This window comes from Pocillopora damicornis, chromosome 5 (genome assembly GCF_964200805.1).
Source record: "Pocillopora damicornis chromosome 5, jaPocDami1.2, whole genome shotgun sequence".
NCBI classification, from domain to species: domain Eukaryota; kingdom Metazoa; phylum Cnidaria; class Anthozoa; order Scleractinia; family Pocilloporidae; genus Pocillopora; species Pocillopora damicornis.
The window spans coordinates 13,513,119-13,538,118 of record NC_142674.1 but is presented as its reverse complement, the minus strand read 5'-3'; the positions used below and the strand labels follow the sequence as shown (position 1 = coordinate 13,538,118).

General features: G+C 39.7%; 3 protein-coding genes across 3 annotated transcripts in view; all 3 read left to right on the top strand.

The window, feature by feature from the left end:
* Positions 1 to 25,000, top strand: part of LOC149045419 (RNA-splicing ligase RtcB homolog) — a 113,878-nt gene that overhangs the window by 69,624 nt on the left and 19,254 nt on the right. The window lies entirely within an intron of this gene.
* Positions 1,641 to 3,325, top strand: LOC149045424 (neural cell adhesion molecule 1-like). The gene is made up of 3 exons (XM_089207725.1): positions 1,641 to 1,707; positions 2,572 to 2,814; positions 2,922 to 3,325. The coding sequence occupies exons 1-3, from the start codon at positions 1,641 to 1,643 to the stop codon at positions 3,323 to 3,325; spliced, it is 714 nt and encodes a 237-aa protein (XP_089063851.1).
* The window catches only part of LOC149045423 (vascular endothelial growth factor receptor 1-like), an 18,821-nt gene continuing 1,128 nt past the window's right edge, over positions 7,308 to 25,000 (top strand). The window contains exons 1-20 of the mRNA XM_089207724.1: positions 7,308 to 8,277; positions 8,599 to 8,772; positions 9,475 to 9,750; positions 10,555 to 10,878; positions 11,485 to 11,748; positions 11,882 to 12,163; positions 13,447 to 13,695; positions 14,057 to 14,302; positions 15,208 to 15,480; positions 15,652 to 15,952; positions 16,269 to 16,354; positions 16,749 to 16,764; positions 17,337 to 17,527; positions 17,968 to 18,084; positions 18,517 to 18,700; positions 19,557 to 19,677; positions 20,113 to 20,189; positions 20,319 to 20,359; positions 20,737 to 20,833; positions 24,552 to 24,648. Of these exons, the coding sequence (XP_089063850.1) occupies positions 7,308 to 8,277; positions 8,599 to 8,772; positions 9,475 to 9,750; positions 10,555 to 10,878; positions 11,485 to 11,748; positions 11,882 to 12,163; positions 13,447 to 13,695; positions 14,057 to 14,302; positions 15,208 to 15,480; positions 15,652 to 15,952; positions 16,269 to 16,354; positions 16,749 to 16,764; positions 17,337 to 17,527; positions 17,968 to 18,084; positions 18,517 to 18,700; positions 19,557 to 19,677; positions 20,113 to 20,189; positions 20,319 to 20,359; positions 20,737 to 20,833; positions 24,552 to 24,648 (4,386 nt within the window). The remainder of the gene's footprint in view (positions 8,278 to 8,598; positions 8,773 to 9,474; positions 9,751 to 10,554; positions 10,879 to 11,484; positions 11,749 to 11,881; positions 12,164 to 13,446; positions 13,696 to 14,056; positions 14,303 to 15,207; positions 15,481 to 15,651; positions 15,953 to 16,268; positions 16,355 to 16,748; positions 16,765 to 17,336; positions 17,528 to 17,967; positions 18,085 to 18,516; positions 18,701 to 19,556; positions 19,678 to 20,112; positions 20,190 to 20,318; positions 20,360 to 20,736; positions 20,834 to 24,551; positions 24,649 to 25,000) is intronic.

Genomic DNA, 25,000 nt, shown 5'->3' with positions numbered 1-25,000 from the left:
GTAGAAATAGCTACAACATACATATACACATAATGCATTTCCCTTATACCATGCTGATAAACCGAAAAAAGGAGCAAAGTTTATAGACGTAGTCTCTGTCTGGAGATTTGGAAAGGATCATTTCCTACATTTTCTGGGACAAAATCAAGACAAATTTAGCTTCGCCAACGTTTGTTTACCAAAAGAATACTTTTTCAATTTAAAACTGAATTAAGAAATGCATCCTTTCTTTGACAAAATTTAACGTTTATCTTTTGGAGACATTGTCTTATGTCGGATCCTGCTCTGGGAAATAGACGCTAATACTCTCCTCAAATGAGAAAATAGATTACTGGAAACCGATTCTTTCTACGAAGAGAGTTAGAAATTTAGATGTGGCACTGCAATTGAGCTATGCCATTTGTATCATTAACTGCACATCTTTTCTTATCTCGTCCTTTTTGCCTAGCAAAACCTGAAGGTAACTATCAATATCGTTCGTTCCTGTAACTAAAGTATACTCCAGTGTGTCAATATAAACTCAACAAGAGGTAATCTTATTATGAGGTAGGGAATCCGCAGGTGTATATCAATGACCGTTAGCGATCGCTGATACTATTTAAATATTTTCATTGAAAACGATGTTAGTTTTGTGGGTAGCTGTGTTAGCATAATATGTAATGACAGTAATTGATGTCTGCCTGCCAATACCAAGGTCCTATAATGAAAGACGTTTGTGTGATCATCATTAGATATCATTGATGTTGGTTGGAGCCCATTGTCTGTTTGATTTACAAAACCTGTTATCTGATAATTTACTTTAACAGAGGGCATTAACGTAGCGAACAAAGCGCTAAGTTCAAAATAAATAAGTAAATGATTAGATCAATAAATGTCTTTGTTTGAATTATTTTTCCCTTTCATGGTATCTTTTCCGGATTTATAAGCGGGTGAGTGCATGTTCAGTTGATTACATGTTTGACGAGTATAGTGTGTGTAGCCTGTGGTGTGTATACATGGTTAAGCTGTTTATTTACTCATTAAATGTGCAAACTTTCTTTTCATGTTCGCCTTACATCCTCATCCTAACTATTAACAGATTGTAAGTAGGCATGTTTTAACTGTTATTTATCAGCAGGCATAATAAAAATGGTTGATCAAACGAATAGTTCCCAACAGAAAAATGGAGGAAAGATAGAGTGTTTCTTTGTGGATCAGTATATCAGTATGCATAGGCCAGCATAGAAACAAACTTTTAATTTTACAAGGATTAAATTCCAGTGTCTCAGACCTCAGCCATCTTCTGGTGGAGTTTTGACAGCAAAAGTTAAGAATTCAAAGCTGACGATATTGAAATCCTAGTTTGTTTTTTTAAAATGTTTTTGCACAGCCATCTATTTGAGAAATAGAAAAAATTGGCATTTTCCCGGGATAAATGAAAAATTCCTGCATGATGTTGGGAGCACACGAATGAGGCGAGATCGGGAAATTTTAAATTTGAAGGCTATAGTTTGAAGCCTCCTTGGACCTTAGGAACTCACGTTATCAACGAAAATAAGTATTTATTTTAGTATCCTTTATGGCAAGCTTCAGATTTATGAAACAAGGAAGCGATTCCACATATGACTCTTTTCCCACAACGTATCATTTTCAAAGGTTGCATGGCCTGGTCATCGTGGAGTGGAGGCTGCAAAGAGTGCGGCCACGGCCAGTACAGGCAAAGAGTCGGTAAGTGACAAGACGAAAATTTCAGTATTTGTAACTCAAAGGCGTGTTTGTAGGTTTTCACTATTGTTTTACAGTTTCAAGAGACTGCATGCACATTAATAAGCTTTTATTGAAATGGATGAATTCTTTTGTATTGATGGCAAAATAGACTGCATTCAAAGTCATGGGCATTACACCTTGGCCAATGGATTGATAACCAAACATGTAGGTTTAAGTTGCATTGAAAAAATGCATTGTTTGTCAGTTTCTCTATTCCCTAGGTGGACAATTTGGCGGAAAGTTCAGTACTTCTCCTAAATAAGTGGTTTCTCTGTATTAAAAAAAGGCTGACTTAGGCCCCATCATCATAACTTTTAAAAAATTATATAAATAACCTTACTTCTAGAATTCAACTGTTCCAGAACTCGGGAATCACGGCCTTGTAAATGTAAGTGGTTTCATCCATGAGGATAAAGTAAAAGACTGAACTAATTTCCTGTTTTAGAAATTGTAAAATGTTCCTCAACTGCCCTTTTATTAAATACCTCACTCTTCAAAAGAACACTTTTTTGCCGGAGTTTTATTATTTCCGATTAGATGCTATATTTATATTTTCTCTCGCAAAACGAAGGAAATTTTGTTTAGTCGTAAAACGAAAAGACCACCATTGCACCTGCTGCACAGTAGGCGCGATTTTGGCGAGCGAATGCTTAGTGCTCTTAGTATTTTCTTATCGCTGCCATTTTTTTATTTTTACAACATTAGGGAGTTGGGGATGAGAAGAAACTTTTACGAAGGGGGTGAGCGACGGTTAAAAGAAAGGAGAATGGAGGGAATGGGGCAATAGTTATACATTAATCATTACTTTCCTTTTCAAAAATAAAGGTCCTCCTGAAATTAATTCTCGGCGAGAGAAGTCTGTCAAACTTAATTCAACCCTTCAAGTGGATTGTCTTGTGAGGGGTTTTCCTCAACCAGAGGTGAATTGGACAAGAGATGGAAAGCTACTTAATACCGCGAACAAGCTCACCATTAAACAAGTGACTTATGGAGACGCTGGTCAATATCTATGCAGCGCTAAGAACAGTGAAGGGAAAAGTGAAGCAGCTTTTCAGGTTACAGTTACAGGTAAATGTTAATTTTACTTTTTCTCTTCCAGTTACTCTTGTCATTGTCTGTTTTTTTTTTCTCTTATTTCACCTTTTTTGAATTGTGCTTCTTAATTCCATGGCCAGGTCCTCCTGAAATTAATCCTCAGCTCATCAATCAGTCGGTTACATACAATTCGCCTCTTCAGTTCAATTGCTCTCTAAGCGGTTTCCCTACACCTGAGGTACATTGGACTAGGGATGGGATACATCTTGGCAAAAAGAACACTCTCACGATTCGTCAAGCGAGGTTTGAAGACTCTGGCGAATACACATGTAGCGCTAAAAACCCCACTGGAAGCAAGAAATCAACCTTTTGGATTGAAGTGAAAGGAGGTACAGTTCTCATTCATACAAACGAAAAAGAGTTATGGTTCATGATTTTAACAAATGTTCAATTTCGTTACTGCAAAAATTCAAGAGTGAAGACAATGCTCATTTTGCGAATCAGATCTACGAGTTCAAATCACATAAAAGAGAAAATTGATTAAGGATAAAAAGATATTTTAATGATGCTTTGATGACATTTAAAAAACGAGTTTAGATCAACCGGTTAAATCAAACATAATGACAGAACTTAGAGAAAACGTAGATTCAAATTGGTCAAAAATCTATCGCCTATTATCCCGGTAAAACCTTAGAAAACTGAAAAATTTTCCTGCCCTGCGAAACAACGCCATACTAAACGATATCCCAGATTTTAAGTTATCGAAAGCCTTTGGCTTAATGGAATAGAGGAGGACGCTTTGAATGCCGCGATAAAAACTAAAAAATTTATTTTCTTAACATTTATCAAGTTTTCTATTTATAAAATTTAGTTTAACTAACTGGTCGCGCCGTTTTAAGCTTTATATTTCGCTTTCGCTGCATCCTAACAGGAATTTGCTCATACTTTCACTGTATGAGCCAATGGAAAACCATTTGAAATGTTTTCCGAGGTTTCCACTTGAGATTCATGACTTCCTGCAGAGTTATCATGCCTACTTTGTTTCTCATTTGAACGTTGGGTCTTATATTTATGCTGAAATTTTTATTTTAATTACTGAGCAGCACCCAAATCATGTCATTCGAGGTTTTCTAAGCCCGAGAATAAAGGTGAGAACAGACTAGCACGGACTCCCCATGTGGCTTTTGTGAATTTGATAATCGTTTAATAAACTATCTACTTCTTCCCTGTTTTAATCTCAAAGGGAAAAAACGTCATCAATGTAATGTTTGCATTCTCTTGGCCTGGTTTCGCATTGTTGGATTGATTTCGTTTCAATTTTCGCCATGGAAATATTGGCAAATGACATTGCCCATTTTCGTTTGGGCCAGGGAAGTTCTCCTCATTTAATTAAAACAAATTTTCTTTGAAAGATTAAGCCAAGCATTTCCCTGAGGTAATGCGTTGGGATCGGTGCGTTATGGTCGTTGAGCTTTTCGTATGCTTCACATAGAATATTCGTTCCTTCTTCTTGAGGTATATTTGTGTACAAGTAAGAAACGTTCATTGACACTAGAATAGTATCTTTGCCTACCTTTGTTTTTTCTATGAAATTGTGAAAAGCAGTGGCATCCTTCATATAGGATTGTTGCAATTGCGCCATAGTCTGGGGCAGTGTCTACACAAAAGATGGTTTTTTTTCGGTGGGGCCGTCGCATCCTGAGATTAAAGGTCTACCGACCAGTATAGGCATGTGTATTATCGTGAGCTTATAGAATATTGGTATTCTAAGCGGATTAGGAGTTTGTGAGAGCCATTTGTTCGTGATGTCATCGATGTGTTTGCCCTGACGCATTCGGTCAATGATCTCACTAACCCTTTTCTGCGTGTTTTTCACCATCGGCGCTCTGAAAGGTTGTAGTTGTAGTTGTATTCATGATGACTGTTGTATCTTTGTTTGCTTTTTTGAGGTTTAAAACAGAATTGTTTCTCAACTCTTTTAAAGCCATAAGCTCATTGCATGACAATTTATTTTTTGGCTTAGTTACAGTAATCTCTGCAAGTTGTGTTTTTGACATTTTCTTAGTCGCTCTCATGGGCAATAGAAGGCTGAACCGGTGGCATCTAGTTGGATTTAATATGAAACGGATGTGCTTCTTTGTTTTGTGCGTGAAAGATGTTTTGGAGGTGCACTCGTCTTGCAAATTGCAAATTATTCAAAATCTTGCAAGAGTTGTTGTCTAATTTTACATTCGTTTGTCACGGGTGTTGGGATGAATTTGAGAGATATTTAGGAATGTTTTATTTGTCTCCTTTTCTTTGGCTCAAAGCCTATATTTTAAAGTGTGTCTACGCCCTTTGTGTCTTATGCTTTTTGTTCTGCTTCCGCTGTTAAAGCCAGATTTTTTAGAGTCAGAGAATATGTCATGTTACCGTTTCATTACTCGCACATAATTACACCACATTCAAAAGTTCCCGTATCAACGCGTGCTTGGGGTGTGAATAAATTAGTTCATCATGGCTGCGCATGTGCTTATGCTTCCTCAATCTAGAAAAGTATACTGCTTAACATGGTGTCAGGACCGTTTTTTACAGCGAGCCAGCTTCTCGTAGACACAACTGCACCATTGAATAGCTTCTTCGGCAACATCTCAAACCTTCACCAACATTTCACAATTGCACTATGCCGAAGCACGGAAAGTCTATCCTCGATGTACAAGCCGTGCGACCAGACCGTGACAATAACCGTTACTGGGAGACCAGATTTCATGATTAATGTTTACTCGAAGGTTACAGAAACCCCGCTAAAAGCAGAATCACCGAGATTGAGGACCATTACATCGTCGCTAAGAGACCCTTCGAGTTAGCAATTCCTTCAACTGAATGGGACACCTTGCACATCGAAATCACTTCTAAGATATCGAACGATGATGCTGGAAAACACTGAGTTTGGCTTCAAAAAATCAAAGAACATTACGCTGGTGCATGTAGTTTGATGCAAGACCGCTACCAAACCTCCATTTCAACGTAAGAAACCGTTATACGTACTTCCGTCGGGCGACGATCGTTTGGCGTAAACGCGCAAGAATTTATGAGGGGTAAGTTTCTCTTCGGTCTCAGTGAATCCTTCAGTCGCTTCCGAAAAGACGTATTTTACAGAGATGGCCAACGGAAACCGGAGGATCCCCCTTTCACCCCGGCGTTCGTGGTGAGTCAAGTTATATTGAGGCGGCACAACATACAAACAAGCTTTTGGCTAATTCCACCACAGAAGAACAAGTTCACTCTCCCACTTCCACGACAGCGCACGAATTGGTCAAAAAACCTCCGGGAAGATCAAGACCTGGAACGTTCCTTAACAGATATTGCTTTTTATGTGGCAGCATGCAGCAACACTACCGCGACATATGCTCAGCTTCAGGCCACACTTGCAGATGTTGTCACAAAACTGATCACTTTGCAGGCTTCTGTCAACAGGTTGCCTAAGAGAACGGAGCCTCTAGACCTGCCTCCCATACACCTACCCCACCGGGTCCCAGACGGGAATACATGAGATTGGTGGAACAAGAAGAGCACTCCTACACCCTTCCCGTGGAAGGCATACAGTTGTAGAACTGCTTCACCCTCTTAAGCGGGTAATCCCCTAACACTGGCGTCCCTACAACGGCCCCACCCTCTGACAAAGGCCATTTCGCCTGGCTTCTTTTGGGGGAACCGGTCTCAAACTGCAGAGTGCAAATTCTTTTCCAAATAAATTCCGCAGCCTCTTGCAACACTCTTCTATCCTGCTACTTCTCCAGCATATCCTGGGCCAAGATTCTACCATCCAAAAATGTGATTCCACCCTATGACAGTCCACCAACCAGATCCATTGGCCAACTTACCCCCCAAGCCAGTAAAGGTAAATTCACGAGTAACCTCACCTTCCTAGTCATTTTCACTGACCAACCAGCCTTACTCAGTACAGAGGCAAGCATAGCACTTGATGCGCTGACTATGCATGCGGAATTCATAAGGAAATGCTCCATAAGTAACCCTCCCCAACCACTGCTGACTGAACCTGACAGCCATCAGGAATCAGCAGCTGGGCCCCCTTTACCACCCCCAGATACGTCAATGCGAGTCTGGCCTACACTAAGGACTTGAACTCTGGAACTCATTTCCAAGAACTGATCCTCACTCTTTCAAGGTCTGGGCTTCCTCAGCCTACCCGTCGATCTCGACTTGGATCCAGATGTCAAACCCATTCATGCCCCCATTCAATTTGAACCCATTTCAAAGCTGGATGCAATCAAAGCGGCCCTGGATGCGTATGAAACCACTGGCCAGCTAGTAAGGGTATCTCAACCGAGAGCCAAAACCACCCCCAGCCAAACCGGGAAAAATACGGAGCTGCTTAGACCCTTCTTAGACCCTCAATAAAGCCATTCGATGTCCAAAGTACAGCATCTCCACCTTGGAAGAAAACATCCACTAGCTGCATGGAAGGAATAGATGTAAAGAGGCAAACCATCCCCTTGTCCTTAAGATCATCTCTGATTACCACAATGTTCACACCATGGGGTTGCTACAGATGGACTAGGCTACCCTTAGTCATATCCTCTGCATCAAAAGAACGGCAGCGCCAAATTCGTATGGTGCTTGATGGCCTCCTAAGCTTCGGTATTACTCACGGCATCTTAATCCCTGGCTGCAGCGTCAATAACATGGAAGCCAGAATCGACCACGACCGCAGCCTTATCGCCGTGCTTGAGGGATTTGAACAACGTCATGTCAAGGTAAATGTCAACAAGATGAAATTCCTTATTTGCAAAGCCACTTTCATGAGCCATGTTACCACTACAGATGGCCTCCAGCCCAACCCTGTCACAGTTAAAGCTATGATCACCATGCCCACTCCAACCGAAAAGCAAGCAGTGCGCCGATTCCTACGGGATATTAATTACCTGGCCAAATTCTGTTCCGAACTTAGCAGCGTCACCCAACTTTATTACAACCTCACCAAAGAGGACATGCCATTACTGTGGTCAACAAGGCACCAGGAAGCCTTTGATTCAGCAAAAGCCCTAGCCACCTGTGCAGCATGCCTGGCATACTTTGACGTAACTGCGCCACTGATCCTTCAAGTGGACGCCTCAGGCTATGGCCAGGGAGCTGCCCTCTTACAAACCATCAAACCACACAGTAGCAGCGCCCTTGACGAGTCTTCTCTACGACCCATTGCGTACTGCAAAAGGCCTAATCACTACCGAAGAGTGCTATTCCTGGCTATTGTTGAAGCCCTCAACACATTCGAGGAATTGCTTTTAGGAAAATCCAACAGAGTCTATACAGACCACCAACTCTTTCAGTCAATCTTCAAGAAGGACCTCGCCTTAGCACCTAAGTGTCTGCAAAAGATGTTGCTTTTCCTACAGCGTTACAATTTTGCTATTGTGTATAGAAAAAGTTCTCTCTTGAATTTAGCAGACGATCTATGCAGAACCCATGTCAAGACGAAGCCGTCAACCCATCCATGTCAGACACCTTCCCAGTGTTTCACGTTCATCTTGCTCGCTTGGACCCCAACCCACTGGCCCTCACCAATACCACTCTCGAGTTATGTTTTTGCTCTCAGAAGCGTGTCTCGATAAGTTCATAGCAAACCCTTCGGCATCGCGCCAAATACCAAATTGATGAGTTTACCGTAACCAAATGTTAACTTGAGCATTCGAAGTAATTATAGAGAAAGGTAGAAATAGAAACTGCACCACTGTCTTACATACTTTATTTGGGTAAATGATCCAAACATGTCTTGTATGGTAGTTTATCAAATGTTGTTGTTTAAAACTTTGTAAGTGGATGGTGGCTGGAGTGAGTGGAACTCCTGGAGTATCTGTACCAAGCCAGTTGGCGGTATACAAACCAGACAGAGAGAATGCGCCAATCCAGAACCAGCATATGGCGGGAAACACTGCGATGGGGCTGGAGCACTGCTGAGAGAATGTAGCAACATGTCCAGTTGCCAAGAAGGTAACATACAAAATTGCAGCTTTTCTGATTTCAGTGGATGAAAACTTCTTTGTTGAAACAAAAAAGAACAAATACAGGAATAAAAGTTAGAGTAAGAAAAAATGAATGGAACTTCTGAGTTTTAACTTTAATCACATAATCATCCAGGCAAAGTATATGAAATGCTCAAATTATCAAAACTCAGGAGTTCATTATAAGTCAGAAATCCTTCATGAATGCACAAACTCTGTACCTGTACGGAATTCACCATGCTTTTCTTTAAAGAAACAACACAAATCTCCATTATCATTTGTACTACAATAGGTAATAAATTCTTGGCACAAGTTTTCGCTGATATTTGTGGTCACTCTGTAAGAAGTCTACACTATATGCATAATGGCGATTACGAATTTCTTTTCGTTGCCCGTGAGCAATACCTTTCTAGTCAAGCCGGTAAAGCTAACTATCATCTACTGACAAGAAATATGTTTGACAATGCGAGGGCCTCAGTTTTGGCATTGACCAGCTAACAAAGAAAATCATTTTAGCTAAACAGGAAATTCTTCCACCATAAACTGAAAAGAAATCTTTCAGCAATGCAAGGACTACTGTTACTAGGTAATTATATGGCGACATCATCGACACAAGAATTTACCTAAGCTTAATTAGTCCACGTTGTTTACTATTATCCTTATTTATCTTTTTTTTTTTTAATATTTGAAGAATTTCCCCTGCGATTTGAAACAGAGAAGAACCCATCTGTCGGTACAATGAAGATATTCTCAAACAGCAGTTGGCAAAAGCTTTGTACCAGTCAATGGGATGAAGCAGATGAAAATTCAACCTGCATGGCCATGGGCTATTATGACAACGGCGTCTTTGCTAATTACACATGGTACGCAGAACGTGGCAATGCTTCAGAGATGTCCACCGACTACAACTGTACCATTCCGACCAGATGTCAAAACAACTTGGAAAATAAACAACAAATTTGCAAAGGTAATAATGAATTGCACTCATTTAATATCCGCATGATCTCCAAAGATAGTAACTTGATAGATTTACTCACACTCCGGTGATTAAAACTTTCCCGAGATCAATGATTGCTCATCTTCGGGTATCTTTAGGTTCTAAAAAGGTATGTATCGCTAAAAATCTGGCAGGTTTCTTTACGCCCTGAGACGATTACAGTTGAATTGCTGCCGAAAGAAGAACCTAACTGCGCAGTTATGCATTTCGGTTTCATGAACCTCACAACCTCCAAACCCTCCACTAAGTTTCCTTAAAACTTTAACGTCCCTCTAGTTTCCTTTTTTCCCTCTCTTTCGTGAAACTAAGGAATTTTACAATTTTCACCCTACTTATACATAACTAAATGCCTTTTTCTTGATAATTGCATGAGAAATGCTTTAAAAATGTTGTTCTAATTTAAAATGTAAATCACCCTATTGTGTTCGCCGAAAGTAAACGCTTTTAGGCTAAGAAGACACGTCTTGAATGTTCCAACATTTTTTTAAAAAAAATTTTGCTTCACAATTTAAAGCACAGTCACGAAGCAATGAAAAAGAGGTTCGTCGTAAAACATCGCTGCAAGGAAACTATGTAAATGTCGTGAACTACATCGGACAAAGAACGATACATCCAACGTACGAATACTGATTAATTTACACCTAGAATTTCCCTTAAAACTAAACACTTAGACTGGCATGAACTATTTATCCTTTCGTGATTTAAAGGCATTCTTGATTCTTGATAACCGGTATTTTCCATCTTAATGGATTAAAATGTTTGTAATTCCATAAGTTCCTGTTCGCTTGAATGGCGCAAATGTGGAGTATGGAGGAAGAGTGGAAGTGTTTTACAAGGGGAAATGGGCAAAGATATGTAGGAATAAATGGGACTTAAATGATGTCAAAGTTATTTGTCGTCAACTTGGCTTTGAAGAGGCTTTAGCGGAATTTATTGGGTCAGACATAAAGGCTGAGGGAATACCTTTTGCAATGTCTGATGTCTCTTGCGCTGGAGAGGAGTTTGAACTTGCATCATGCGATCGCATCGATGGAAAGTTAAACATTCCACCTCAATGTCAGGCGGATGACAAGGGTTCTCAAGCGTTGTGTCAACCAAGTAAGCAACTAAATTTTTAGGTCTGATTAGTTATTCTGATTTTCGTGATTGTCTTTCTTCTTCCCACTGACCTTCTAAAGTGGAGGGTTAGGGTTAAGGGTGACATGACTTGGTTTAAGGGTAACATGAGTCAACTTAAAATGACTTAGATGATTTGGATTTTATCAACCGAGTTGATAATGTAAATTTGCCCCCGTAAAGAGTTTCAAAGCTAAATTTCGAGCGTCAGCCCTTCTTCATGGCGGGTGTTATACTCCCCCACCGTCGCGACGCCACAGTTTCTTTAAGAACTTACCCTCCTTATAGATGATTCAACTTGGTCTTGAGGTGAAATGATGTTAGCTAGGGTGCACATGACTTTCATGAGGGTGATATGACTGCTCATAAGATCACCTGACTTCAGTTAAGGGTTACCTAGTGGCTAACTTGATTTTGTTTGGAGTATTGTAACTAAGTTTAAAATACGACATTATTAAAAACATTTCTCAATTTAAGCTTTAGCACAGGTAAATATATTTAACTTTTCTATCTCTTCTTGTAGTGTTAAGTACAAAAAATTTTATTTATTTTGATAAAATCATCTAAACTGAACTATTTTTTTTGCAGAAAACCAGAAAGTGTTGAAAAGAGATGAACTCTATTTTGATATTGGTAGCAGAGAAAAGCTTCACTGTTCTATACACAATAAAACCACTCATGCTAGGTGGGTCATTAATAGGCAAAAGCTTGAAATAACAAATTCTACTTCTGAAAGGATCAGGGCTGAAGACAATGGCGATCTATTCATTGATGACGTGCAGCTATCTGATGGAGGAATATATGAATGCCAGAGATTGGAATATGTTCAATATTACATTGTCTACATTAATGGTATGAAAACGCATCTTTTTATCTTGTAGAAATAGGCTTAACATGCAGGACAATGCCATGTAAGACAAGTACACTTCTGACTTTTCAACAGTATAGCTATGATATTGGTGCTTTTCATTACTGCTTTCAACAGCAAGATTTACTCAAAAGACGTTGGACCAACAAACCTTTATTGCGTACACGTCTGGCATTATAAGCTGTAGTGCCGATGGAACACCGAGTCCACAGATTTCTTGGAGTAAGAAAGGAGGAAAGTCCTTAGACCCGAAACGATTCACTCAAGTATCCAACGGCAGCCTGCGTATTGGTTTTGTAAAGCCTGAAGACAATGGAACATTCACCTGTACCATGAAACAAACTAAAGGACCACAGAGGGTCACAAGCAGAGATAAAAACATAGCAGTGACAGTTATAAGTGAGTGACCAATGAGATAATATATAGAAAGTCATAAAGTCAGTTCTTCAAATGTAATGAATTTAATTTACTCAGTTTCAAAACCTTTTCGCTGTTCATATCTGCAGCCATGCGAGGCGACATTTTATCGTGGATATGTTTGTTGATTACGGTTGTTTTAGAGTAGGGTGTCCTGTTAAAAGAAATTATACTTAAGTTATTTATCAACAATGTAGTATCCTCGTCAGAACTCAGAGTAAGTGCCCTTTGATGAAGCTTATAGTTTCTTTTCAAGCTGGTAATGTGCTTAAAACGACTTCAGTTGGTCATGGTGACGAATTCAATTTCTGAATGCATTATAATCGTTTATCTCGCCATTAAGTTACTTTGGATGTGGATTGTGACTTTTTGACTGCATGTTGTGTCTTCTTCGTGTTATAAGGTCGGTAGATATGCATGACCTTATGAACACTCTGTTTGACTCTGATTGGCTAGAATCCCACCCAGGCCTCGATTGCCACACTTTGACTAAATGTTCTTTCTGAGTCCACTGTCGCAAAGTTATTATGTTTGTGTTTCTTGTGGTCCGCATCTATGTTTCCGGGATGTCTACCCCAATGTTCAATTTATGTTGTAACATGCGAAATCTTACGTGGATGGCCTCTTTTACCCTGCGTGTATAATAATAGGATCACGAGCAATGTACTCTACTTCAGTCCAGAGCAGGTGGTTTCCAGGTGTCTTCTGAAACTGCAGAGGCCTTTGTCTAAGCATGTCGTTTCTCGATCTGCCATATCACTCGTTTACCATTACTTGCATGGGACTGCATGTTCCGCTGATGTAAACTTCGCATTACTCACAGGGAATCTTTTAGACCTCGGACTCTTGTTTTAAAGATGCAGTCCCATGGATGGCAAGTGACTTGTTACTATTTATAACATCAGTGAAGTGAATGGAATGCTTTCGGTTCTTCAAATGCTGTAGCTATCAGTGTTTTCGCGAACCAAGATTATAGGGTGATAAGGTTATCGAATGCTCCTAAAACTCTATACCAATAACAGGGTAGACCATACTCTCCATGGCTGCGCCTTCTGTCTTTCGTAAACTGGTCCGAGATAATAGGAGTATGTAGACCTCAATACGAAGTTATGTCCGCGATCTGACAAATGATTAAGTTTCATATAAAGCGCTAGTGTCATTATCAAATGTTCATTATGTTAAGTTATGACGTTTAATGTGTTCTGTGTAAATGATATTGGAATACCTCCGATTTTCCAAGGACATGTTATTTATTTACCTCCTAGTTCGACCAAAAGTGGATATTTCTGGAGCAAGCAATCTCATCATAGAAGGAAACACTGTGAACTTGACGTGTAAAGTTGTGGAGGGTCGGCCTGAACCTCAGATCACATGGCTCAAGAATAATACATTCCAAGGACAGAGTTTGTCTCTCTTCTTTTCTGAGATAACAAAGGAGGACGAAGGGCGGTACACTTGTAAGGCAGAGAATGCAGCAGGCTTTGACACCAAAGACATTGACATTTCTGTAAAAGGTGTGTTCGTCAAGTATACAGTAATTCTTTACACAACTTGATTAGTTATTTATTGCGAAGAACTGGAAAGTCTTTACACTTGTTCGTTTGTTCCTGCTCTAAAAATATGATGGTTTAGTAATATAGCCTGACTAACATGGTTTTTGGAAGAATTTGTTTGATATGATCCAAAAATGGTTCATCGTTTTCTTCTTTTTAAATTGTTATTTTTTAATTTGTTTAAATTTATTGTTTTTCTTTTTGTGGGTGAGGGGGGGGCGGAGAGGGGGGAGAGGGGGGGATGGGGGGGAGAGGGGGGAGAGGAGGGGGGCGTTGGGTGGCTTCTAATTTTGCAATTTGTATTTATATGCTTACTTTGCAGTTCCACCCCGTGTTAGTGACGAGTTTAGAAATCTCACCATTGCATTGAACTCCACATTTACAAAAGAGTGTTATTTGAGAGGTGACCCACAAGTATATGTCAACTGGACCAAGGATGGAGTGCTACTTAATAAAAACAACACCTTAGTTATTGGACAAGTGACGTTTGAAGATAAAGGCTATTATGAATGTACTGCTGAAAATGATTATGGAAAAGCAAACTCTTCCTTCTGGATCGATGTCACTGGTAAACTCTATATTGTAGTTTATGTCATTTATCAAACTTGTAACTTAACGAAGCGTTTGTTTTTAAACTTAAGCCAAATTTAAATAGACCTATTTTTTCTTTCTCTTTTCATCCTTTTCCTTTAAAAATATCGATGAACAAGGAACTAAGGAGTCATGGTCTCATGATACATTTTCATTAGTATTAAAGGTAGTTCATCAACTAGGCTATGAGTGTATCATTACCTAAATATTAAGGATTGAAGTTGGAAAGAGATTTTAAATGAACATTCATATAACTTGCTTCAAATTACCAACAATAGTACCCTTTTCTTCTAGAAAAGGGTACCTGATCACGTACAGTTGATTCTGACTTACACACACCCAGATTGTTATTGAAGGTGAATCCGTGACCAAAGAAATAATTTAAAACACCTTCTGCTATTAAGGAATTGCAAATTCTGGGGTCCACTTTAACATTTTTATCCGTGAACTCATATTAAAACGGACAATTTGGAAACGTCAAATGACAGATTTCCTTTTTTTTTTTTCGATTTCAGAATACAAATGTTTTACATTGTTTTGATCATCATAGCCTAATAACTTTTCCAATTCAATATATACTGCTAAAAAAAAGGAAACTGATTGTCATTGAACATATGTTTTTTTTAACATCAACCATCAAGAAAAGGATTAATTTTATTGGGACAACTGGGACAACTTCAGGGCAAACGATATCTTTTTATGCTGAAAGCGACGACAACCTTCGAAAAAATTGACGTTGGTCAAAAATAGACTTGAACATCGCGTTTTTTGTTTTGCTTTTTTGTCGTTGTTGTTGTTTCGTCGTTTTATCAAGGATTGGATAAATGGGGTTAAACTGGACTACACAAACCTTATTAACTATGTATTTTTTTTTAATTAAAGTATCTCCCCAGATTATAGAGCCTCCGATAAACCAGTCTGTTACCGAGGGAAACTCTGTGAACTTTGGTTGTCGAGCCTCAGGTGTGCCAACACCAACATTAGCCTGGGTTTTTAATAATGCTGACCTGCCATCTGGTATCACTCAATACAGTTACGAAGGAGAATCATTCCTGAAACTTTTAAGCGTCACAAAAGGGATGGAAGGGACTTACAAGTGTGAAGCGAAAAATAAAGCAAATACAACTAGTTCCTCTGCAACTCTGCGTGTTTACGGTAAGTTTAATGTTAATGACGATAACGATGATGATGACGCTGACCGTGACAATGTCGCCGACGATAATCATGACGATGACGATGACGTGACGCTGACACTGAAACGATGCTGACGATAAAAGTGACGAACGTGGACCATGATTTTAATCAATTGCTTTTTTCTTAACGTAGGAAAAGCCTTAGCTCAAATTGTTCCAGGTCAGTATCCAGCACTCACAGCAGGAGACAACCTCACATTGACCTGCAACGTCAACGAAGAAACAATAAATGTAACTTGGAAAAAAGATGGAGACTCACCACCCGAAAGGGCAAAGATTGATACACGATTCGATGAAGAAAAGAGTACATTTGCTATAACTGGAGTTGTGAAGGAGGACAGTGGTGTGTATTCTTGTGAGGCACGTAACAAGCTCGGTTTTGTTGCCCGTTCCTTTGTAAAAATAAATGTCAAAGGTAAGCTGGTGTTACCTTTGTGTCTTAAAAAGAAACATACAACTTTACCGATTAAAAAATACATTTCAAAAATAGATTAAAACTATTTTTTTAATTAAATAAGAAACAAATATGGGTCACCTGACCCATTTACATGAAATTTCCTTGTATCGCTCTATGAAATTCAGGCATTTCGTTTTTAAGAGCAGGTGTCAATAACAGGTTAAATAATGTGCCAAGCTATTCCAAAGCTATTCCGAACAACTTGAATTTTATTAGTACTTTTACTACCGTCGAGATTTGTCTAGATCATTTATCTATCTTACACAATTAGCAAAGCAAGTGCAAAGTTTCAGCACTTTGTGGTATTACATTGGTGGATCAGTGGCGGCAGCGATTTTCATTTCGCTTGCCTGGTATTTCTGCAAGCGTCGAAGGACAGGTGACGTCCATTTTTCTTTGTTATTTCAGATTTCTTTGTCTGAAAGTAAAAGAAGGAAATACTTAAACTTATTTTGTATGTCTGCTGGGGGGGGAGGGGGATGAGGGGACACTAAGCTAAGAGTCTTAGAGCAGAAATATTTTTATAAGAATTACTCGCGTGCGGCCAAAAAAATGCCAATTGTAGATTTTTTTCACGTCTGTATATGGTATCATCATTATAATTTCCATTACGGTGTTTGATAATAATTCTAAATTAGGCACATAGCACGTCCCTCCTAATTTATGCAAATTTAATATTAGTGCCATTACAGAAAAATTCTTTAAGAATATTCGATTTGATAAATTAATACAAACTTTTATCTTCTTTATCTCCTTCATTTCATTATTTGGAATTGCAGCTATGGCTCTGTAAGTCAACTATTTTACCTTTTATTCATCAAATTCATCAAAATAAAAACACCCGGCATTACCTTCCTCATGGGTCATCAGCTTGTATGATGACGATGACAAAAATCATATCGCAGTGACTTTACATTTATCGTGTTTATGATGCATTATTAACATTCATCAAGCGCTGTTAGAATCGGCTTCATTAGTTCCTTTGTTTAATTTTTTTTTTATTTCAATAGTATCTTCTACCTATTCTCGGTTTGATTAATTTATAGGTTTATGCATTGAAATGCACGTAAAATTTTCTGATTTTAAAACCAACTGTTTCTTGTTTAATTTTAACAAACGACGAAGCTATTGTCGAACTTCATCCGATCGACAAAGTGTATTAAAATAACGATAATTACTGATATGTTTTGTAATAATTTATGCTTCTGGTTTAGTAAAAACATTGTTTTCCCACTATCGGCAAGAGAGATTATCTCCCCAATCAATTTTTTTCCTTCTGATCTCTCTTTTCTTTTTATCACTGTTCTTTGTTTTGAACCTGAAAGTATACAAAGTATACAATGTTAATTTCCAATATTTAGTCCTGACCAAGAGGAGGCAATTCAGATGGAGCTATTGAATACAGAGGTAGATGAGTGGGAGGTTGCGGTGAACCGTGTCCTGCTTCAAGACGTCATTGGACGAGGGGCGTTTGGAGCCGTGTGGAGAGCTCTCCTGAGTTCGCCAAATGGACAACCTGGCAATCGAACAGTAGCCGCTAAATGTTTCACGCGTAAGTCTCCTTCGATTTGTTCTTGATTTGTTCTTGTTCTCAACATATGTTGATCTGAGGGGTGGTTATAGAAATGTTTTATTTGGAAAGAGGCGGGGGTGGGGGGAGGGAGGACAAACAAACATATAAGATAATCAACCAGTTTGGCAATAAAAGTGATCCTGGCATTGCAGTAATGCTGCAATAGTTCTTGTTTCCATCAAGAAATATAAAAGGTCACAGGTATGGCAAGGTCAGTAGGGGGTGGGGGGTGAGTTGGACAATCTGCTAGCTTGGGGGAGAGGTGAGTTGGGAAATCTGCTATCTTCGAAAATTATCATCCAAATGGTAATAAGAAGAAGTAAGGTTTGTAGCTCTACCGGATTCTTTCTGGCTTGAACTTGCATAGAACAAATGTATTAATCAGAACTTGTCTCCATTAATATATACTTTTGTTTTAGCCACTGCTGGAGAGGATGGAAGGAAATGTTTGATGAGAGAAATTGAGCTGGGTAAACTTATCGGTGAAAACGTTCCGCCAAACATTGTAAAGTTCATGGGCTGCGTTACGACACAAAGTAAGTACTAAGCGTACAACATCTTTTCTAGGTATATTTTATTAACGATACTACAAATGCTGAATGAACCCTCTTAGGACCTCTTAACATGAGTTCCGTAACTGGGATATTAATGGAGCCAAGTTTGTCTTTTTTCGGTTTGGCAACCAGACTGTTTTTCTTCGAAAGCATGTATCCAACGAGAGTTCATTAAGGTCTCGGTCGGATAGCGTGAAATCTCGTGAACGGAGCTAACCAGCTTAATTTTTCCCTTTAACCTGTAGCAAATATTTGAAAGTAAATTCTGATGAAAGTAGATCCTAAAAGAATGAGTCCTTCGTGTAAGCTAAACTGCTTTATGACGAGAGCTATCAGGAATTTTATCTTTGATATACGGTAAGGAGCCTTGACATAGGATTTATTTGCTTTTTCTCTTTTTTAACGTCACTTAAGTTCATCCCATACTCATCATGGAGTACTTGCCATGTGGTGACCTACTTGGTTATCTGAGAAAATGCCGAGGAGTGAGGGATCGGTATTATCTTGGTGAGGGAAGAGCTCAGAATTTGACCAACTACGATCTTGTGCTGTTTGCCAAACAAATAGCCGCCGGTATGGTGTTCCTTGGAACGCGAGGTGTAAGTGGAATACTTGTCACGTGTCAATTCTAACTCAGAAAAAATCTTTCAGAGATTTAAACTTTTCATTTTTCAACAGCTCAGATTTTGGCCAACATTTTTGAGTGCTTTTACATTAGAGAAATCTCTAAGTTTTTTTTAGCCATAATACTTTTTGTTGACATTAGCAGGTCACTGCAGATGTCAACAAAATGAGCCAAGAGACGAGAGTAAGGTTCATAATAATTCGGTTGCCGAGCCTCAAAAAATCCTAGCTCTTATTACCTGGAATGGTATAGAATTAGGCTAAAAAAAGAAAAGACAAACTCATGCAGCTGTCAAAGATCGAGTATGCGCTGATGGTTCATTTGGGCTAGTGGCGCGTCGTATAAATAATCTGCGCTACATACATACATACATACATACATACATATATAAATATATATATGTATATAAAACCTTATTGCGACACTTAAAAACAAAACAAAGGGAAAAATGGAACTCCCTAAAAATCTGTTGAAGAAAACAGAGGTAAAGAGGAAACCATCTCGTCTTTTTCTTTCTTGCAACACAACGGGTCCTCCGTTTTACTAAATTTTATTTTATTATCATAATTATTATGATTATCAGCATAGTTATTACTATTATCGTTATCATTGTTATCATCATCGTTAATTTCGCTGTTGTAAAAAAGTCAAATTGTTTTTTGATAAAGAAAGAAGAAATCTTAGTTTTGTCAGCATTAAATCATTATGTAAAGCTGCCTTAGTTTCAGCCCCTTTATTGTTCGAACATACCCAGACGTTTAATTCACAGCTGTATTATATAAACCTACCGTTTCTTAACTCTTATATTCCGGCTCCTCATCTTCTGATAAATCATCCATCGTGACCTGGCGGCTCGAAACATTCTCCTCGATAACAACTATGTTTGCAAAGTGACGGACTTTGGTATGGCATATCAAAGTTTCAAGTATGGCCATGGAAATGCCAAAAAGGTAGAAAAAACTTTTTTGGTTGCTTTAGTGCGGTGTTTTCTGGAAAAAAGTTGGAAGCGTCAACATATTCTCTGCATAAATTAAATGTATCTCGACTACCAACAGGGTTTCATAGCTCACTTTTACTTACAAGAAAAAAGCAAAACAAAGCAGAGTTAGAAATTAACAGAATAAGTACTCTGGGCTGGCTATCGGGATATATCAATTTCATTAACGTTTTTTGTAGAAAGCCCTGGGAAAGGAGTTACGTTTTCTGTTTTCCGTGACAACTTTACGAAGGCTAACATTGGATTGACTTATAAGGGAACGACAAATGCAGCTTTCTTTTCACATTTTAACATGTTTACGTTATGTAGCTTCATATTTTTTTAAAGATGGCTTTGAAAAAAAGGGAAATAAGTTTTGTAAGGCAAACGTTTATTGGTTGTTTTCCAGGGATGTTTGCCAATCAAATGGACTGCACCAGAGATTCTGCTGGGAGAACTTGCTGGACTTTCCACCTTGAGTGATGTGTATGTATAGATATGCATATTAATCCACCAACCTAACGAACTGATTACCTTTTGATTTTTCTTTATTATTTCACGTCTAAAATTCACTCAGCGATTAACTATAGAATATTTCTGATATGCTCTCGTCAGGTGGTCCTATGGAATCGTCCTGTATGAGATAGTTACCCTTGGTAAGCCAAGCTATGTTCAATCAATACATTTAACGCTTAGAACAGCAATGTCCAAGCGCTATATAGAAGTAATGCTATTTTTAAACGGCTAAAGATATATGAAAGTCATATGTTTGAACTGCGGATAAATACGTGAATGAAAGTGATCTTCGCAGTAATGAACACTACTTAAGCAGTAGTGAAAATAAGGCCTGAAAAAAAAATTCGGACCTCTACGGGATTTGAACCCATGACCTCTTGTCGTGTCACACTTGACCATGATCATGGTTTCCGATCACACTGTGTAACCTTGAGACAGTGTCACCGAGAACTGTCGGTTACTTTAGGGTTGATATATTTGGAAATGCGACTTGCACTTGTCCTTGTGCATTTGACAGGAGGAATTCCGTACGACGGATGGTCAGAAGGCATGGTGGTTGCAGAGGTCACAAAGGGATATCAGATGCCAAAGCCCGATCATGTTGATAACAAACTGTGAGTTGCACTTTTTTAGCATAATACTAAGGTGTCCCTAAAATAATCTAAGATCCAAGACGACACATTTATCGTTCTCATTGCCGAAATCTTTGCAATAAAGCAATTGGACTACAATCATATCAGTAACTTTCCGTTATGTGAATGTGAACCAGAAGCATACCGCATTCAGCTGAGATACGGCTTGGACAGTTATGACATCAAAATGTATTTGAAAAAAATCAGAGCGAGTGAAGGAGTGCAATATGTTCGACGTCTCACAACAAACTTGAACCATTGCCTACACTATTTTCAATAAAAGGACAAACCTGAACTATTGCCTACACTATTTTCAATAAAAAAGGTTCCTGTAGGAGGACGTTTTTGGTATTATTATTTAAAGGTTTATTAAAAGTATTCAAAAATAGCACCCAAGTGGTGAAATACATGTGAATTTACAAGCATACTTCAAAATTTTAAAAAATACGAAAATCTTACATTTGACTTCAAAATCTAAAGGGACTGGGAATTACAAGAGTCAGTAGTTATATACCAATGAAAAAACGCTTGGGTTTGCTTGACTACAAGGACTGGGCGTTAGACGCCATTGTTGGAAAGAAAGATTTTTTAAATCTTTCGGTCCGGCATTTAAAGAGTGATACATGGTTTTTGTTGCGCAACTCATAAACGTGGCAATCGGCGCGCTTTGGTGGAATAAGGTGGTACAGCCGTGACCCAGGCACACAGATACCGTCCCAAACTTTCTTGCAGAGTTCGTCTCTTCTCACATTTAAGCGAGTGGAGTTTGCAGCCACAATGGCGTCTTTGTAGCTCAGCGCCGGAAATAATATACGCAGAGCTCTTTTCTGAACTCTTTCGATCATGTCCTTGAGGTAAATTGGTAGGCTAGTAGACCAAGTGACGCAGGCGTATTCGAGGACCGATCGTACCAAGGCATAAAATATGTTAATAAGGTCTTCGGGTGGAATTCCGGACCGCTTGAGCACTCTTAAGATGTAAAGACGTTTTGAGGCTTTGGAGACAATCTCACGCACGTGCTCATTCCACCCAAGAGTGTCGCTGATAGTGACTCCAAGGACCTTGTGTGAGGAGACCCGTTCTAAGGGACGTCCATTGACGCACAAAGGGCCAAGATCTGGCCGTGTTTTAAGCGAACAAATCACAAGTTCCTTGCACTTCTTTGGGTTGAGGTTCATATTATTGCGCGACGACCACTGTGCAATGGCGTCAAGATCTTTCTGAAGGGACGATGTACCGCCTGATGGGATGACCTCGGATATTGTTAGGTCATCTACATATTTCCAGTGGCTCGATAGTAATGGAGTTTCAATCGCGAGATCGTTAATCATCAGGAGGAACAGGATGGGGCCAAGCTTAGTGCCCTGCGGGACTCCAGCGTGCACGGGCAACCAAGGGGATACAATGTTCTTAATCTTAACAGCTTGGCGGCGGCCATAAAGAAAACTGCAAATCCAACGGATAATAAAACCACGGACCCCAAGGTGGATGAGTTTATTGACTAAGATAGTGTGGTCAATATGGTCAAAAGCCTTACTAAAATCCAGGAAACAGGCCCTTAAGAACATACCTGGTTTGTCAATAGAGGACAACCAGTTGTGCATCATATCCAACAGGCAATAGATGGTTGAAGTTCCTTTGAGGCAGCCGAATTGGCTGAAATCGATGAGGTGCACAACATCCTCAATTAGCCATTCAACTACGAAATCCTCCAGGACTTTAGAGACGATTGCTGTTAGGGAGATAGGCCTTAAATCTTCCCTACCGGTTATGGGCGTAACCTTGGGTACCGGTGTGACATTAGAGTCTTTCCATGCAGTAGGGAAGGAGCCTGATGCAATAGAGGTGTTGAATATTCGCGTGATCGGCTCAGCGAGCTCAGCAGCATATTCTTTCCAAATACGAGTCGGAATCCCATCAGGCCCAGGGGCCTTAAAGGCGCTGATGGCAAGTAGCTTTTTGTAGACCCTTTGTGTCTCGATCACGGGCGGTTGAGGGGATGGTAAGTAGCAGGGCAGTGCACTTGTATCAAGTGGCTTAATGTCAGATATTACAGATACAAAAAACTCGTTAAGGCGTGATGCGAGAGTCGCGCCAGAGATAATTCTGCCTTCCTCGTCAGTATAACTGAGTTCGTTAGGGCTGCTAGCCTTCCCTGCAAGCTTATTCACCATACTCCACCATTTCCTCGGGTCAGTGCTCTTGAGGTTATTAACTTTGTTTTTATAGAACTCGCATTTCCGGCGGGTGATAACCTCTCTGACCTTATTTCTAAGGCGACGCCATTTCTCCTCCGGGCCACTTAGATAGGCGCGTTGGCGCTCTAATATGAGAGCCTTAATCTCAGGTGACATCCAAGGCTTGTCCATTGGATGAATCTTCACGTATTTGGACGGAAAGTAGATATCGCTGGCTGATGAAAGATCCTTAGTAAATGAGTCAGTGAGAGAGTCAACTGATGGTGAGTCACCGTCAACTTCTAAATCACTGAACCAACGGTGTGAACACGCCCACCTCCCAAAAGCGCTTATTGCCGACTGAGGAAAGCGACGCACGGGATCCTTTTCTTTTCAACGCGCAGCGGGTTTAGTTGGTTCATTGAAAGCGGATTCCAGTGAACAGAGCCATGGTCCGAAGACCCTAATTGCGCGCTGACAATAGGTTCGCTATAGTATTCACTAAAATCCGTTAAAATAAGGTCTAGTATGCTATTGCCCCGAGTGGGTCTGATAACTACTTGTTTTAGGTTATGATTGGCTAACATGTCTGTGATGTCCTGGGTGTTAAAATCACCTAATAACACTACACCACAGTCTGGATAAGAAGTCTTTACGGAGTCTAGTGTTTCTATGATGTACATTGTGCGATCTCGTTGCACTTGCGCAGAGGCCACAGGAAAATACACCACCCCACATATAATACCAGATAGTGGGCGTGGCAGACGATGAGGGCGTAACCATAGCCACAAACACTCGTGTTCTGGGGACTCCAAGTCAGATCTACGCTTGAAAGGTATCTCTGAAGACACGAACGCGCACACGCCACCCCCTATTCGGTTGTGGCGGTCACGTCTCGCGATGTTGTAACCTGGAATGGTAAGGATGTTATTATCGATGTAGTCATGCAGCCAAGTCTCCGTAATAATTGCTATATCCATGTGAAACGTTAAAAGCTGAGCAGTCAACTCGTCCAGTTTGTCCCTGACCGATCGAGCATTTGCCATGTAGAAACTTGGGAAGCTGTAATTGGGGCGTTTTTGAGAAGTAATCTTAGTTAATTTGATTACTTTCACTGCTCGTTGACGATTTACTGGTTTACTGGGTCCACGCACTGCGTTGCGAGGTGTGATCCTGACCGGAATCGATCGTGCGTCCTCTCCTATTGTTCGCGGGACAAAAGGACAGCTACGAGAATTAACATAATCACCAGTAAAGATGGAGACACAATTATTTAAATTTCTTGATCTTGAGTTGTAAATATTCCTGGATTGACAGGGTCTTGAAATCACAGGAATCGGCATGTGTTTTTGAGTGAAGGTATTCCGAAAGCGTAGAATGCCCAGGTCTTGGAGTCGGTGTTTTAATTCAGGACACAAAGAGACGCTATTAATAGAGGCAGCCAAATTACGATAGGATATTCCTATTCTTTGCACAATCCATAAAAAGGTAGTTAAGAGTAGACCATCATTGTTAAATTTCAGGTATGATATCATGAAAAGGTGCTGGAATCGTAACCCTGACTTCCGTCCTCCTTTTGAAAACCTGCGACGAAGAATGGACACATACATTCGTGAAGAGGTTCGTTACTAGAATTGACAACTTCCCAATATTTTATGCATTTTAAAGACTCGAAAACTTTCCAAACTTCTTACCTTGCCCCCATGTGTTAGGAACAATACTTGGTAGCTTTGGCTTTATTTCCACTCGCTCCATAAGGGCTTCGGCTGAAACCATTCATAATTCTGATAAGAGACATTTTCCAGCCCGTCTGGCCATTTACAAGCATTTCCACTTGTTGGCTGCCTCTGATATTTACGGCGGTTGTGATCGTCCCAAGGGCGTAAATCTGCTCAGTTCTACCCACCTACTTGCAACTTCTCTATTTCCAGAGAGGAAATAAGAAACGCACTTAGTTTATCCGCGACTTTAA

What these genes read in the sequence shown, in the direction of transcription:
- LOC149045424 (XM_089207725.1), top strand. Translation starts at nt 1,641, where the DNA reads ATGGCCTGGTCATCGTGGAGTGGAGGCTGCAAAGAGTGCGGCCACGGC. An exon ending in CCAGTACAGGCAAAGAGTCG is followed by an intron (nt 1,708 to 2,571) that starts GTAAGTGACAAG and finishes TCAAAAATAAAG; the next exon opens with GTCCTCCTGAAATTAATTCT. An exon ending in TTTTCAGGTTACAGTTACAG is followed by an intron (nt 2,815 to 2,921) that starts GTAAATGTTAAT and finishes TTCCATGGCCAG; the next exon opens with GTCCTCCTGAAATTAATCCT.